General features: G+C 41.5%; 1 protein-coding gene across 1 annotated transcript in view; it reads left to right on the forward strand.

The window, feature by feature from the left end:
* The window catches only part of vps13b (vacuolar protein sorting 13 homolog B), a 360,621-nt gene that overhangs the window by 302,245 nt on the left and 41,653 nt on the right, over positions 1 to 16,723 (forward strand). Inside the window, exon 47 of the mRNA XM_020606756.1 lies at positions 3,763 to 3,924. Within this exon, the coding sequence (XP_020462412.1) occupies positions 3,763 to 3,924 (162 nt within the window). The remainder of the gene's footprint in view (positions 1 to 3,762; positions 3,925 to 16,723) is intronic.

A 16,723-nucleotide genomic window follows, 5' to 3' on the forward strand; every position in this document is an offset into this window, starting at 1 on the left:
GCGTCGTGTTGCAGCCGTACTGAAGTCGTACTGAAGCCGTTTGCACATGTTATCCATTACCTAACATGCCAAATATGATTAGTTAGGTTATTAGTTGTTGATATGTTTGGCTTTTGTAATGCCATCGTTGTCAAGTGTCTTGAGACCCAAAATGTGAGGCATACAATGCGAACACACACAGAATGCCATTCTTCACTACACTGCAGCATCGTGACTTGTAGGAGAGACATACTCGCACTGAAACACTAACCATGGAGGGTGCATTTACATGTTCACTGGTATGGGATTGATTGAAAATGATTAAGTCAGCTGTATTGTCTTGATTGGTCTAAACAGCAGCAGCCTTGTTCAGCTAACTGGTTCCAAACCTTTTATCTACCTCCAGCCTTCATCACTCTGCTGAACACAAAGGAAGAACACCATAATCATAAGGCAAATGTGGTACATGTGGATGTGGTAGTTTTGGAGTAAGGGTGAGAGAGAGGTCAAGTACAAAAGGCTGATTTTCTTCTTTAGAAAACACGCTTTTTAAGTATGTGGTTTATTTTAGAGGAAGTTGCGCACACTTGGATCATGAAATGTTGTTTCCCTTTTTGGGGTTTCACTGAAACCAAATCTTGTATGTGGATACCTTGTATGGCAGCGATTAAGCACATGCTGTCTGCTGGTGTAGTGCACTATACAGATGGTTGTGAAGGCTCTCCCTATTAAGCTGAAATGGATCTTTGATCTGACTGAGGCTTACATTCTAGACACACTCATGCACACTTTTGAAAAACTTGAGCCTAATTGAAAATGTAATCAGAAGCAGTTCCAAATGTTAACAGACTCTGTCCTTCTGCAACAGAAGGATGTATACTAATGTGTAATTGTTTCAGTGATTTTCATGTTTCCTGGTGTCAAGGCTAGCAGGCAGGCCTGTTGTGACGTGACCCACACGGTCGGAACTGAGCTGTGGAGGAGAATACTCAACTACCACACAAGTGAAACTTCACAACCCAGGCATTGTCATACCAGACAACCACAACCAGAACAGATGGAGCACTACCAGATGCATAGCAATAAATAGAAATGAAAGACATTGCTTAGTATATGGTTTGAATTTACACTCGCATAGTTGTAATCTGTTATTACGCACATACTGTTGTCATGGAAACACAGATTGCTTTTGTATCCATGAGAGCATCAGTCATAAACACACACGTCTAATGGCTTTAATATTAATGGACAATGCGTATTTCATCTAGTTGAATACTCAGGACACCCCCAAGACAACAGGATTACCTCCTCCTCCTCCTTGTCTCTTTTCCTCTAACACTAACCTTTAAACAAGCCCTGATTAACAGATCTGACACCAGGTACAGCAGACAGGGTAAGATTATGGTCAAATTAAGATCCAATTATACTGTGATATTTAAAACTGGAAGATTAAGGTAACACTCTTATGGTGTACTGTACGTTTTTAGATGGTATTCAGCTTCCTTCTGAAGATGAAGGAAAAATGAACATAGGATAGCATTATGTCCTCATATATTGCCTGTTCTCCCTGTACTAGATGGCCCCAACCTCAGCCTCCCACCACTCTAACCTCAGGCCCCATGCCTACATTTTCAGTTCTTGGTCCCCAGCATCGTGTTCAGCCTTTGCTACCCCCAGCCCCTAACCCCAGGGAAGTGGCTTTTGTGGAGAGCCACACAAAAGCCCAGTAGTATTTACACACACTGCTTTCTCACAGAACATTCACAGGCTGTTACATATGCGACCGAGATAACAGAGATTTTCCTCCTGTTATTTTTGTCCCCTGTTCTTCCCATGTTTGGATGATTCTCTGCATTACTTCCCAGCAAGAAGGGAAGTGATAGAGAGATCATGTTCCAGGTCATCATACAGGTGTTAACTCTAGGCTAAGAGGAATATGTAGGAGATTTGACATGAGATTAGTGTTTCGCTGTCACCTTTATGGTGTCTTGTTTCATGTAGATTTCTCTTGGGTAGGTGTCATTATTTACTGCCTGTTTTCCAGACATTTTACTGTACTTGGTCACTCATATGTGCACCGCTCTGCAATGCACATCTGGGCTAGACCCAGTAAAAACTAAAGTAATAGTATCTGGGTGGGTTAGTTAAATGGGTGCTTCCACTCCTGGTGGGACTGCATCTAAAGGCAAAACTGACATCTTCTGCTCTTTAATTAGGAAGATATGTTGACTTTTGAAATATTTATAAAAATGTTCTTCTGCTATCCGAGATTGGGTCATGGTGGCAGCAGGTCCAGCAAAGTGATCCAGATGTCCCTCTCCCCGGCAGTGTTTTCCAGCTCCTCTGTCAGGATTCTGAGGCATTCCCAGGCCAGATGACTTTTAGATATTTTTGTCTTAATACTTTGTGAATCGGAGCAGAAAAACGATAGCATCAAAAATTGGGTTTAGCAATGGCATGTTAAGATGGCAGCAGGAAGTTTGTAAATTGCAGTGTCACAGGTAGTATTCCACTGTAAAACTGGAAACAGATGTCCCATTATATTTTGCTCACTGTCTTTCTCTCTCTCTCTCTCTCTCTCTCTCACACACACACACACACATCTATCATCAAGTGTTCTTTTAATGGTGCAAACTTTCCCATTCGTTTTCAATAGCATCAACAACCCCTGAACGTGCTTGGCAGTCAAACTCTGAACTTTTACTGCCAGTCTCTTTTAACCATCATCCTCTCTGCAATTTAAAAGTATACAGCAGGCTGGGGTCCCTCTTTGTTGGGATACTTGAGTAGCTATTGAGAAGCTGCCTGAACCACAGTCTTGTGTGTGTCAAGATTCAGGGAGTGGTGTTACAGGAGAGATTCCACCAGGCCTCTGGAGTCTCTACAAAAAGCTCAAGTAAAACTTACTCATACTCTTGCGCACAAGAACTCACCATCCAGCTCACATGCACAGTATGTGCTGTTTCTAATTCCTGTATGCAGGAAAGTTGACACACTCCCTGTAAACCCAGTGTTTTCAATAGCAGGCCAGTGAGCCCTACTCTCTTGCATGCAAGGTGACGTATGAACGGACCCTGTATGACTTGAGCTTTCTGTCTTTCTCTTTGACCCACTGCTGTTGGTGGGCCAGGCTACACCACATTGTTGTCTTCTAACTAACCACAATATATTGATGACTCTTGTGAACAAGAATGCCTACGCGGTGTCCCCCTTTGTTCCAAACACTGAGAACATGTTAGGAAAAACATGCACACTCAATCAGAGCTACCATTTCAAATGAGCTGACATCTCCCAGTCTGTTTATCACGGCAATGACCAAAATATAACTGCTCAGTGAAGGATGTGAAAAAGCTGAGCATTTGCTAAAGAGGGAGCATCCTGGAAGTTTTATGTGGGAACAGACAGTGGATTTGGCCCAGAAGCCCAGTCTAAGCTGCTCTAGCCTGGATAGCTGTCAGACTGTGATGTGATTCACTCCCCTGTTGAGGTTGTGTTGCTCTCACAGTTCATATCACATATCTCATTCTCCCAGTGGCTGACAGCTGTATCGCTGCAATCTGCATTTTTAAAATCAAGAGTACATACATTGTTGACACCTGTATATGTGCTTATGCACACACATAATGTATGCTGTACAACAAACATATACACCTGGAGCTTTCATTGACAGGCTCTCTTTTTTCTCATGTTTCTCATGTCACCCCCCTTCTTCCTCATTCACTTCATCTATCCATCCACCCATACCTTCTGCCTCAACCCACCCCCCACCCCCGTTTTTCTCAGAATGGGAACCCAGAGGCTGAGGAGCTCGTCTACAGTCACTATGTGATCTGTAACGACACCCATGAGACGCTTTGCTTTGGCCAGGTGGATACAGATGAGAACGTGCTGCTGGCCAGCCTCCATAGCCACCAGTACAGCTGGAGGTCCCACAAGTCCCCTCAGGTAGCACACTCATGCACACATAGTGTACAGTACCTAGCTCAGGGGCTGGGAAAGAGAAGGCCCTCAGACATGTATATTTTGTGGGGTTTGGAAGTTTAAGTAGTTCCACACACATACAGTATGCATGCTCATAGACATCCAACTTTAAAATATCCAGAAAGAGATGATCACATTCATAATGTATGTAAATGACACACACACACCTGCTTATACAGAATAGTGTGTTAGCTTAGTATTAACACAAGCAGCACATGCACAGAAACATAATGTTAATACACAGATGGTACCTACATAAATGTGCACACAGACGTCCTGTTTACTTAATACACATGCACTACATGTGCACACACGCAGTACGGTACTAATGCTTAAAGAATGGCTTATACATACTCACTGACTTGAGCATAGAAATTCAGTCCACAGGCTCTCACACACACACACACACACACACACGCACCATCATCAGTGCACAGCCACTCTTTGTGTTTCTGTCAGCACTTTCAGACATTGCCCTGACAGCATTGTTAAAGAAGATTGATTATATTTAACCCTTTGTGGTTTGAGGTGGAGGTGGAGATCTGTGGTATGTGTGTGTTTGGTGCACACGTTTCCAGGACCAACATGTGTTCCAGCGTGAGGGTGAGATAGTCAAGCTTGAGAAAAGACATGGCCATAATTGCTCACAGTAAGTCAGTAAGTCAAGTTGTATTAATCATCGACCATGGTTAATCTGTGCTCTTACCTCACTCTTGCTTACACACAAACACACACACACACACACACACTTGGAGAGTGGCAATCTGGCATATCAGCACAGCAAATACCACATCTCATTTTAGCACTGAGCCAAAATGACCTCTGTATTTTTTGGATGTTTTTGGAAGAAAGATTGTCCAAACGGGCCAGATGTCATCATAGATGAAGAATGTGATTCCAAGATGATTCTGTCATATGTTATTCCATCATGTGTTTGTGGTATATGAAATATGTGTTCTCAAGATGACCATGATTTGTGAAACTAGATAAATAAGAAACAGTGCTGTGTTGCCAAAAACACTTGACTAACTTACTGAGCTTGATGATAAAATGCCTGCCAATGTGTCCACCTCAGCAAATTGTAGAACACACTCCAAATTACATTTCAGGGTTATAAAAATAGTGACACTGATAAGAGAAAGGGTTGTATTTCTTTAATGGTACTTGGTCCTGCAAGTGTGTTTTTGTAGCTCCTACAAATTGGTTTCCAGGCGGAGTCTTCAGTGGTCGTGCTGTTTAGTTTCAGTCCCTTGATGCCTTGAGGTGTCTAAAACAACTCTGATGATCATGGACCATCATTACCCAGAGGTCCCGACTCTCCCTTTCAACCTCTATTCTTTTTATTTGTGAGCCTGCTCTTCACTTTCAACCTCTCTTGCCTGTTTGTCAGTTATATTGCCAACCTCGCATCAGATTGTGCAACTAACACTTTGTACCATTATTGCATACTTATACTCATTTATACTAAAACTGTGCACTTTGAGGCCATCATCTCCCACCAGGCAATCCTCTCTTCATCTCACTTATCTCCAAACCCTCTCCTGTTAGGGCCTTTTCCCTCCACTACACAGACTCTATTCCCCATTGTGTAATAATTTCAGTTTCCTCCTTATGTGAGCTATATTGTACAGTAGCTATGTTAGATGACTGCTCACAGAGCCTCCAGACAGTGCCCACCACAGTACTGGTTGATGGACCTCAACTGTGTGATGACATTTGTGTGTACTCCTTGTTTTCAAGTTGTCTGAGCATTTCAAACAATAGCTAAGTCTTGTTCCTGTCCACTTTTCCACATACCCTCACTTCCTCCCCATTCCATGCATTTTTACTTTTAATCTCTCAGTTAGTGAAATCCTCACATTTCTGATTATGGCCTTGGACTATCCTCAGGACTTGCTCCACACCTGGCCTAATCTGTTCTTTGGCCATCCCCATCCCTTCTCTTTTGGATTCATACTGTAAAGTTCTTTTCGAGTACCGTTTACCTTCCTTATATCATCTATACTGGCACTGTTATGTCAGTAGTCTTGGTTTGACTCTGTTCACTCTCTTGACCGTAGCACAGTTTCCTCCCTTGATGTTACCCTCATAGCCCTCTTAAACACCATCGGGCTATATCTCACCCAGCCTTGCCCCTGTTCCCCACTTTATCAAGCGCACACACACAAATACTGAAGTACGCACTCCACGCCCCTGCTTTTCATGGCCGGTAATGTCTTGTCTAGGAGGCCTGGAGCCTGTCGAGAAGGCTAGCCATCAGCCTGTCCTCATGGCTGTGGTATGATGTGTGTGTCCCAGCTGACCTGATCCTCAGCCTCACACACACACACACACACAGGCCAGAGCTACTAATTTGCTGTTGTAAAGTAATCTGTCCCTCCTTTCTCTCTCTACCTCCCCTGAGAACTCAGTGGACATGAGATCATCTTGAAAAGATGAAAATGGGGGGGGGTGAAGAAGGTGAGATGGGGAAGACTGTGCAGGGAATTATAAGAAATTTAAAAGGAGGGTAGCACAGAGTTGTCAGGAGAGATACTGTACAGACCTACTTGAGAAAGACCGGAGGACATGGAAAATAAGAAGCAGGGGCAAAAGATGAGCCATGTTCTTAACACTCACAGACTGACTTAAAGGACTCTGTAGACAGAAATATGTCTGCTGCTGTCATTTTGTTCCTCCCACCTTCCCCACTTCTCTGTTCATGATGTCCAGTGAACATGTTAAGGAAGTATAGAAGTGTAGGACTGCCAATTGTACTTTATTGTTGTAAAGCAGCCTTTGATCCTTTTGCCTGTCCATAGTGTGAAAGCATCAGGATAGAGAGAAGTATCTTCCTAAATGTTCTTTCAGCCTGACCTCATATCTAAAATCCAATCTTCTGTGTGATTTTGTGTCTGTGTGGAAAAAAGTGCTTCATTTGTGTGATCCTGAACAGTGTAGCAGCGTACCTTCCCACGATGTTGACATACCTCTGAATCTCTGTCACTTCTCTCAAAAGAACACTCAAGCAGAGTGTTTTTGCAGTGAAACGTGAACCTCAGCTCAGGTCACACTCCCTCTCACTGCTCCTCTGTTTCTGCCTGTGTCCCTTCCACCCTCTCTACCCCCATGCTTCTGCTGTCAATTATAAACATGAGATACATTAAAAGAGTCGACCGAGGCAGTCATGTCCTCAGAGCCTGCAGTTGTCTTACCCTTGATCAAATTCATGCTCATACTGAGTGCATACTAGACCCACACATACACGCTGTGATAAAATGTTTCCTAAGGCCTGGGGACTGTGAGGCCCCTCGGTGTAGTTTCCCTTTTTCAATCACGGCATGCTGTCACACCCCAGTCTCCACCAGCCAGAGTGAAGTTGTTTATAAACACACAGATTTCCAGAATCTGAATGTAGATTTTCTTGTTTTATATATTTAAAGATAAAAAAAGATGGATGTAGAGAAATAGACTAATGCACTAGGGTGATCATGTGTATAACTATACACTCTCTGTAATTAAGCACAGTTTAGATCTATGTCTCACACACAAACACACTCACTGTTCCCACCCTGCTGTTTTTCAGGGCTGTGCGGTGTGGATGGTTGAAATATCTGGCCGCTCGGTACAGGATGCAGACTGGCTGATAGAAATCCCTGTGGTTAGTGTGGTTAGCAGGGAGAGGGGCGTAAAAGCCCCCTGGATTTGGGAAGGACTTTTTAAGTGCCTGAAAAGAGTATTCACAGTTGTAATTGTCTCCAGAACCAAGCATCTACAGTAGAGTTCTCCCTATCTCTTTCTGGATGTGTGTGTCTGTTTATTGGTATGGGTGTGTGCGTGTGGTACCAGTCCATGTACTGTATATATGTGTGTTGGGGTGCATGTGCCTGGCTCCCAAGGGAAATGGGCTGGAGATAGCAGCCCAGGACTATTAGGTTGTGGTTAGATTTGCCATGTTGTTGGAAGAAGGCATGACAGGGAGGTATTTGGTATGTGATCGAGGTGAGTGTGCGTATATATACAAAACTCCTCACACATAAGAATACATTCACAGATGCACACACACCCACAGCAGGTTTCAGGTTTTCTTATTCAAAATAAGTATATTTATTCTTTAACTTTCTTCAGTTCTTTGCTCAAGTAGGATGTCATATTTTACCATCCAGTTGTTTAAGAAATACTGCCCTCAAGTGAAGTGGTTTAGTTGTGCTGTTCATCCCAGATTTGCATGGCTTTAACTGCAGCATATTAGGCTGACCCTTTGGGAGATATTAGCTCCAGTCAGGTTAATCTACACACTGACTGATAGAGAACGGGAGACCGAGAAGTCGATGAAAGGGACTGCTGTCTGTTTTGGCCTCTGGAGAAAACCTACACTTTCCTGTTGTTTATCCAATGAGCTGGGTTGAGTCCAAAAGGAAGCCGGACTTTTTTTAGGTACCATATGTTTGTAGGCTTTAAAAAGAAGAAAATGTTGTTGTTTTTTTTTAAAGTCAGTGAACACTGCATCATTAGGCAAAGGTTAAACATTGACTTTAATCTGTACGTTTCATGACGGTTGATGTCTAAACTCGTATGAACTAGCGATGCATGAAAAATTCACCCTTGCTGAGTCATTATTAATAGTTCATCAGTGTGCAACAGTACAGTCATTTATTCTGTCACACTTTAACCTTGCCCAGGCATGTTCTCTGCAACAACCCCCTAGTGAAACATCTGATAAACTAAAGTCATAACATGAAAAAATGTCAAATATGTTAGCAGAATGATTAAATTTGAAGATGCAGAAAGTACTGGTTATTTAAAAATTTGGTGTCTATGGCAACAGAATACAATTTATGTGTGAGTCAGTGGGTCGGAAGCTAACTCAGTCCTTAGAGAGAGAGAGAGCATTGTTATCATCATGGCTTCCTGGGAAACCCTCAGGCAAACAGTCATCATTAGGTGAAATTACAGCCTTATTCATCTCTGTACGATTCATGTTCCTGGTCCAGGTTACATGGTAAATGTTCCCGGCGACTGAAGAGGACTTGGCCTTCTTTGACAGCACAGCTAAAATAATACAACAATAAAAAAGTTAAGGACAAATTAAGGAAAAAGAGATGTGGAAAAGGAACCCCATTTGAGACCAGATGTTAGCTTGGCAGCTCTGGCTGATGGATTAGTAGCCTAAGACCTAATAAGAATGAATAAAGTTTTACTCCATCATTTTTTATCTTTGTATTCACACACACACCCCAACGGCAGTGAGCTACCATGCAAGGTACTATTTTACACTGGAAGCCATTTGGAGTTGAGTGCATCGCCCAAGGAGAGCATGTGAACAGAGGAGCTGGGGGTCAGGTAGTGGATAACCTACGCTACCTTCTGAGCCACATGCATGGGCTTAGAAGACATCACAAATCCTTATAAACCAAATCCAGAGTGGTACAAATACACTATTAAGCTGCAAAGCATCCTGACAAAGTCTAAGAGTAAATGGAAGAAACATTTAAGCCAAATTTATCCACCAGACCTTCATTATCTAGAGTAAAATTCAGTATTTAACATATAATACTATATAGCAATACCATAGTATTATAGTACAGTACTATAGTTTGAGTTATTATTTACTAATAGTGAATCAATAGTTCATCTTTTCCTAACTTTTGAGACAAAGGCAGAAATCTGAAAATACATCTTAAAGACATAAAAATTAAACAAATATTTAAATTTGTGATAATCTGTCCACCAGAATTATACAGAGGTAGGTTTAGATCATTTTTATGAAAATCATTCCAGTGAACAGTATAAAAGAAAAAGGGAATCACAGTCTACCTCTCTCTAGTCCTTCAGCTCACTGTTGTGCTGACCAACATCAATGGCCAGATGGAGAATATCACTTTTAAACTGTGAAATAAAGATTTAAGATGAGTTTACTGTATCTCCTTAGTTTTGGCCTTGAATATTTTCAAACTATTTTCCATTAAACCTGAATAAAAACTCGCATTAAGCTTGCCATCTGCCATCTTAATCATGCAGCTCCATGGCGCAGTCATTCCTATTTCCTTGTCCTAACTCTGTTATCCATATTGTAATGAGTAACAAAACAAATCAGTAAAAATAATGGTTGTGTCTCTATGGAATCAATGTGCATGCATAGTTCTGTCAGGTAATGTTCTTACACGAATATTTGTGTGATGATGATGATGATAAGTGTGTGTGGCATTATTATGTTTCATGTGAAGCTTGACACATTCACTGTGCATGTCTTTCAAGATGACAGATACACAGTGCAGTCCTTTGTCTCTTAATGGGACATATAATCTGCCATACAGACATATACACACATCATTACACCTAGAGGTCAAAGGCCACAGGTAATTTCATGATCCCGGGGTGTTTAAATTTGTTTCCTAGGCCGCAGGCCTTACACTTTAGCTCTGAGGTTTCACTGGCTAGATTAATGAAAGGCCTGTGTGCCTCAGCAGTACTGCAGGCCTAGTATATAACCAATCTCCTGTACTGCTTTCTTCACCTTCGGGCAGGACTGGTGTTGGGCTTAAGCTTTTATTTTTAGGAAATTGGCACTTGGCACTGTTTATTTTTGGTCAGTGTAACTGGAGTTATGAAACATTTTCTCCCAGCAGTGTTTTTTGGGAGCAGGCTTGATTAGTGAGTAATACAATATGTCTCAAGAAGTTGAACATAATGTTTACCATGCCTTACATTGCAAACACAAAAAGATGTTGCCAGTAATTTTTGAAACAAATAACTTTTGAATATTCTGAAGATACATTCTCATCTTTCTGCAACCCACCATTTGGTCCTTATTCAACCTTTTAAAACAATGCACCACATTCCCCAGCTCTCCACCCCAGCTGCCACAGCCAAGATTATCGTGAGAAATACAGGGAGGACAGTTGGTTTCCACCTCCACCACCCACTTTTTCTTTTTATCTCTGCACAGTTAATTCCTGCTCATCCCTCCAAACTCATCTCAGTATTTAGGAGAGTTTGCTTTCTCACTCTTGCTGACATGCTGTGAGATTTTATTTTGATTCCACTGTGTATATCTGAGGAGCCGTTGGTATACAGTTGAGTAATTCCACTCCCTGTGTAGTTTGTCCCAGAGGAAGCTCTTCCTCCAAATTGAGGAGATTAATTTAATTAGCTGCTTGAATCTCATATTTGTTTTTCCCTTGTAAATCTTTTTAAACATGTCAATGTGTTAGTAGTTAAAAAAAACATGTTTCATCTTCTCCATCAAATCAGTGGCCTTGAAACTACAACAAAGGGTTTTGAACCATGAGTTGCAACCCATTTTGGGCAGCGGCACTGTTTGTGATTGGTCCCCACATGACTAAAGTGTGGGCATGTCATGTGCTGCTTTGGGACAACAGCTTTATTCAGTTGAGATCCCAGTCTCAACAAGTTAACCAACGCATGTTGTTCTGTGATGCAGTCACACAATGAGGTCTCGCACTTTGGCTGATAGCTTTGTGTTGATATTGCCTGCCACTTTTCTTTTCACAACCTTTTCTTAATGTTTGTGTAAGCTAAAAGTAAAAGTGATGTCACAGATCATTTGCTGCACATTTATAACACTTCAGTGTTATAAGTGAATATATTATACATTATAACACAACAGGTTTTTAGTGTCTAATGCCAACTTAAACATCTAATGTCTTTTCAAGTGATTTCAGTGCCACAGACAAGTTTCCAACATGGAATAACAGCATGAGTGTCTTGCTACAGTTGTGTCATGCTCCCGTCATCTCAATTGTTTGGTGTAAGCTGGTGATCCAAGCTGTTTTAAGTCAGTCTTTTTCTCGTCTTGACATTCCAATAAAATATTATTATAAGTCCTTTAGTCTTGGCTCATACCAACGGTCTTGTGAACATCATAAACAACCAGTAGGTGAGCTCTCTCCAGCACCAAGCAAAACACTGCTGCTTTTGTTTCTGCTCCATTTTTCAATTCATCCCTCTTGTAATATCCCACCAAGAGCATGATCAGAAGTAGTTTTCTAGAGAAATGTAGTTACGATCTTGTTAATAGTGACCCTCCAAGATCTCCATTCTTTGCAAAATCATAGTCTATGACTACTATGACTAAAATGCTCTGATAAAAGTATGCTGTCTTTAGAGGTGAGAGGGTGTCAGACTTTAGTCTTTTAAAAGTCTTTTCTGAGTCTTATCATAGTGTTCTAGCATAAGACCAGCATAACTGAACATTCCATTTCATAAAATGCCCCACAGTTACTTGGCTAAGTTATGATCACAAGACCAAAATTTAAAAGCAGTTCCAATCAACAACCATGGGAACATGCTGCTTTACAGATTAATGTAGACCTTTTAGCGCATTTAATGGTGATATTAGATTCCCATCATTTGAATGCTACTCCAGTGCCCAGGCAGGCAACTGTCTTTAGCTGAGGAGGGCTTAAAGCTTTGTGGAAGAATTAGACATTGTGAATCTACAAAACTAGAAACTCACAAGTTGAACTGGAGCTCTCAAGGCAAAGCTTCTCTCAGACAAAAGAGAGTAGCAGCCTGTAATCCAACAGGATGAGCAGCTACAACAGGCAGGACCATTCAACACACTCAGCCCTATATAGTCACCACACAAACCACATTAACCAGGTGGAGAGTTTCTTTTGGTTGCCATTCCATTCTCATGGCTGAGAGTCTGGACCACAGTTTTTTGTTTTCACTCAGGGAAATGAAGGACACAAAACCGACAGTGCAGCTTCCCATAACCTGAACCACCAAGATTTCCTCATTTCTTCACTATGGTTTGCAAACCAGAACATTCTGGATACACATAGTAACAGTAGTGATCATTTTCCTTTGCATTTACATTAAATTAATTTTAAACATTGACAGAATAGAACAGAGCATAAACAAGATTGTCACATGAATTCTCCAGTACATGGAGCATCCCTGGAACACAGGTCTGTTGCTCCAAAGGACGCCTTAGTCCTACCCTCTCTCCATGCTTACTGTCTAATCAGCCCAACTTGATTCTCTCCTGAATCAAAAGACAGAGAGGTGCAGGTGTAGAACCAGTGAGCGATGTTGTCCCATCAGTCCTGCCTTGGGTTCAGCACCAAGGACAGCACCTTAGTGCTGTATGACCGAACCCACAGGAGCAACAGTGGGTTGTGTAGTGGCCATAGAAGGAATTACAGGTCACATGACACCCAGTGATCCAGAAAAGTCTCTTGCCATATGCTGTATATGTACCATGAAGGATATTTCTCTTAGCATAACAGACAGTAAAAATACCATTTGACTTATGAAATAAATAGTATGCGTAATGTGTGTTTGAGAACCAGTAAGAACCGTATCAAGATGTTCCATTGACTAGACAGTGACGGAAAGAAACTAATGGTCATTACTAGCACAGCAGGAGAATGTTTGTGCGCATGCTAGCGTCATGATTGTGTGGTTTCTACATTTTTCTGAGCTTCAGTTTCATTAAACAAGTTACTATTGTGATTAGCATTTGTTAGGGGGTAAAGATACACATATCTGTACAGAACTGTTTAGGTACAGGACTTTAGGTTCAGTGCAAATGTTTACCGAATCCAATCGTTAATAATAGTTAACATGAGGTTTGTTTTGCATGCAGAACATTTGTTCAGATCTGATTTCTTGTATGAACATGTTAAGTGGTAGACTGCTGCGCTTAGCTTAGCTTAGCCAAGCCTCTGGCTAAGAACGTCATGGCCAATACAAACGAGAAGCAGAGCTAGAAGACCCTCCCTTATCATTAAGGTCTCCTGTTTGGGAACACTTCGGCTTCCCAATGAAATACAACAGCAAATACAGACAAGTGGGAAAGACTTAATATGTTTGTTCAATGGTGATCACGTAACAGGTCAAATTGCATGGCAACATGTCAAACTTGCTGACTCATTTGAAATGGCACCACAAAACATGAATATCACTGCTGCAAGGAAAAAACTGAGCATTGTGCAAATGCTGCTTCCTTCATCAATTAAATGGCCTTTCTATAGTTACTGAAGCACTTACAGTATTGGTATAGTTTGTAGCAGTATTCTACTTCTATTTTATTTTGTTTGTATATAGTTACTGTATGTTTCATTTAAAATGTAATAAAAAAATAATAAATGACAAGCAATTTTAGCTTGTTTTTTCCCCCTGTTCCAAAAATGAACCTAAAGGTGATTTCACAACAGAGGCACGTACCAAAGCATGATTTTTATGGAGCATTACACCCCTAGTATCGGTACAAGATTAAACCATGATGCATTTGATTGTTAGTGGTACAGTTTGTGGCTGAATTGTAGTTAAAGTGCTACAGCGAGGTGCTACATTTCAATGTGCAATGCATTTTCCAGCCTGTGGAGACACCCACTGCATTCATGTTGTCCAAGTTAAACTGCAGTCAGCAGTCACTGATAGTAAAAAGTCAGTCCAGCTGTGGTCACAGTCTGGGTGATGGAGGCCGCCTAGTGAAGCCTTGATCAAACGTATACTACTTTTTTCCACTTGTATGTACAGTAGGTGTGTGTGTTTGTTTACTAGGGTTTGTCTGAATAAATGTTTTGTACATTATGGGTTAGACCAGTGGGCAGGTGAGGGAAACTACAGCATTTAAGCCTGTGTGTGTACTGTGTGTTCTTTGAGCTGTGTGGAGCGTGTGAGTATTAATCTGTTGTTTTTGTTTTTTTACACAAGCCCAGGGAAAGCTCTTTTGTTGTTGTTGTTGTTGTTCTTCTTCTTCTTCTTCTTAAACTGAATTCTTACTAAGGGTCCTAGACCACTGGCTCCTTCACCCCCCCCCCCCCCATTCCTCTCAGACAGTGCTCCTTTTGTCAGATCCCGTCATTTTGTCCAAACACTTGCTGCATCTGCCTCTCTTGGAACCTTTAAGGCCCCGGATGACTGAGATGCCTTGGTAGACACCAGAGAGAGTGCTATGGAGCAATGTTAGTCAAGCATAAACCTCTTAACATCTCCTTTGTCAACCACGGACCCACACAATGGCTTCTCTCTGTACCTTCTTCCAGCTTTTGAACCGCTTCTTAGACTTGCAAATCTGGCTTTGATGTTCAACTGTCTTGCTTGTTTTGTCAAAGAGAGGGAGCCAAGCAGGAAAGAAGCCTTGCAGACAGCTGTTTAAGCCACCATAATTCCCTAATGTTATATGGTTAGCCATCACTGCCCTGGCAATGATGATGTTGTGTCTTTCTGTTCCTTTTATAAACTTATTTATACTTTCTGTCCCCCCCTCTCACTGCAGTTTAGCTTTGTCTACCTTTTTTTTCTTTCTCATACTCATCCTTTCTACAACACAAAGTATCCCATATTCTTTTGTTTTGTGTCTGTGTAAAACCTGTTTCTCATTTGTTAGGTGGCTAGCTAGCTCCCTTGTCACAAAGAAATTTGGCCAGACAAGCCAAGCCTCTGTTCCACATCCCTCTTTTCTTGTATACGCCCAGAAACTGTTAAGTAAGATGGACAATATAGAGGCTTGTCAGACTATTTTTAATGTTTGTAATATGAAATTGAGTTCACATCATTTAAAATTTAGATGATCTGAAGCTTCAAATAGTTCAGTTCATATGTAAAGCTTGCATTGGGCAAAATTGAGAGGTACTCAGCCATCTAAGACGTTCCATGGCCTGTTTGGGTCTGTTATGGGAGATAGTTTGCAAAGATACTGGTGTTGTTTTTACCTCTACTCCATGTCCCCACATCTGAACTCTCCTGTTATAGCCTGAGTGAGATGGAATGAAGGAATGGTAGTAATGGCTAGACGACCAATAACCGCTGTGGCTTTGTCAGCCTGTCTGTGCAGCATCCAGGAATGCTGATTACATCTTGACTGCGGACAGACACTTAATTTGTGTTATGTGGGCCCAAGAACATTTCTGTGAGAGGACAATAGACGGATAGTGGTTATAGTGGCAGGAGTGACTCACGCTGTCTGCAGGGGGACAGGGATTGGAGGTCATTGAGTGTGTGTGTGTGTTGCCTGGTATTATTCATGTTATGAGGACATAAATCTGTTTACACAGTCACATTACGGGGATATGACAGCCTTATGGGGACAAAAAGGAAGTGCCCAAAATGTAAGTCATTACATTTTAGAGTGAGGATTTGGTTTAAGGATATGGTGAGGTTAGGTTAAGGTTACCTAAAGTTACTGAAACACAGTGTACTTCTGTTTGTGTGTGTTCTTGTACTTGCTACATAGTGAGAACCAATAAAGTATTTTTTGCTACAGAGTAAGTACATCTTTGGAAAGTGAGGACATTTTGGCCAGTCCTCACTTTGTGAAAAACCTTTTTGGAAGTTGAGACTTGGTTTTAGGGTTGAGGTTAGAATTAGGTTTTTAGTGTTAGCATTACAGTTAGGCATTTAATTCTGGTGGTTAAGGTTAGGGTAAGGGGCTAGAGAATCAAATCAAATCAAATCAAATTTTATTTGTATAGCGCCAAATCACAACAAAAGTCATCTCAGGACACTTTACAAAGTAAGGTCTAGACCTTACTGTTATCACTATTATTACATATGGAAAACCCAACAAATCCTCCTTGAGCAGCACTTGGTGACAGTGGGGAGGAAAAACTCCCTTTAACGGAAGAAACCTCCGACAGACCCCGGCTCTTGGTGGGCGGCCTTCTGCCTCGACCGGTTGGGGTGAGTGGATAGAGGAGAGACAAAAGAAGAAAAGCAACAAGACACAACAAACAATCAAACACTGGGTCGATGTGGCTGGTGACTGCTTGTCAGAGACATAGAGCTCCAGGGCCAGGGCAACCTGCAG

This window comes from Monopterus albus, unplaced genomic scaffold (genome assembly GCF_001952655.1).
Source record: "Monopterus albus unplaced genomic scaffold, M_albus_1.0 scaffold81.1, whole genome shotgun sequence".
Classification (NCBI taxonomy): domain Eukaryota; kingdom Metazoa; phylum Chordata; class Actinopteri; order Synbranchiformes; family Synbranchidae; genus Monopterus; species Monopterus albus.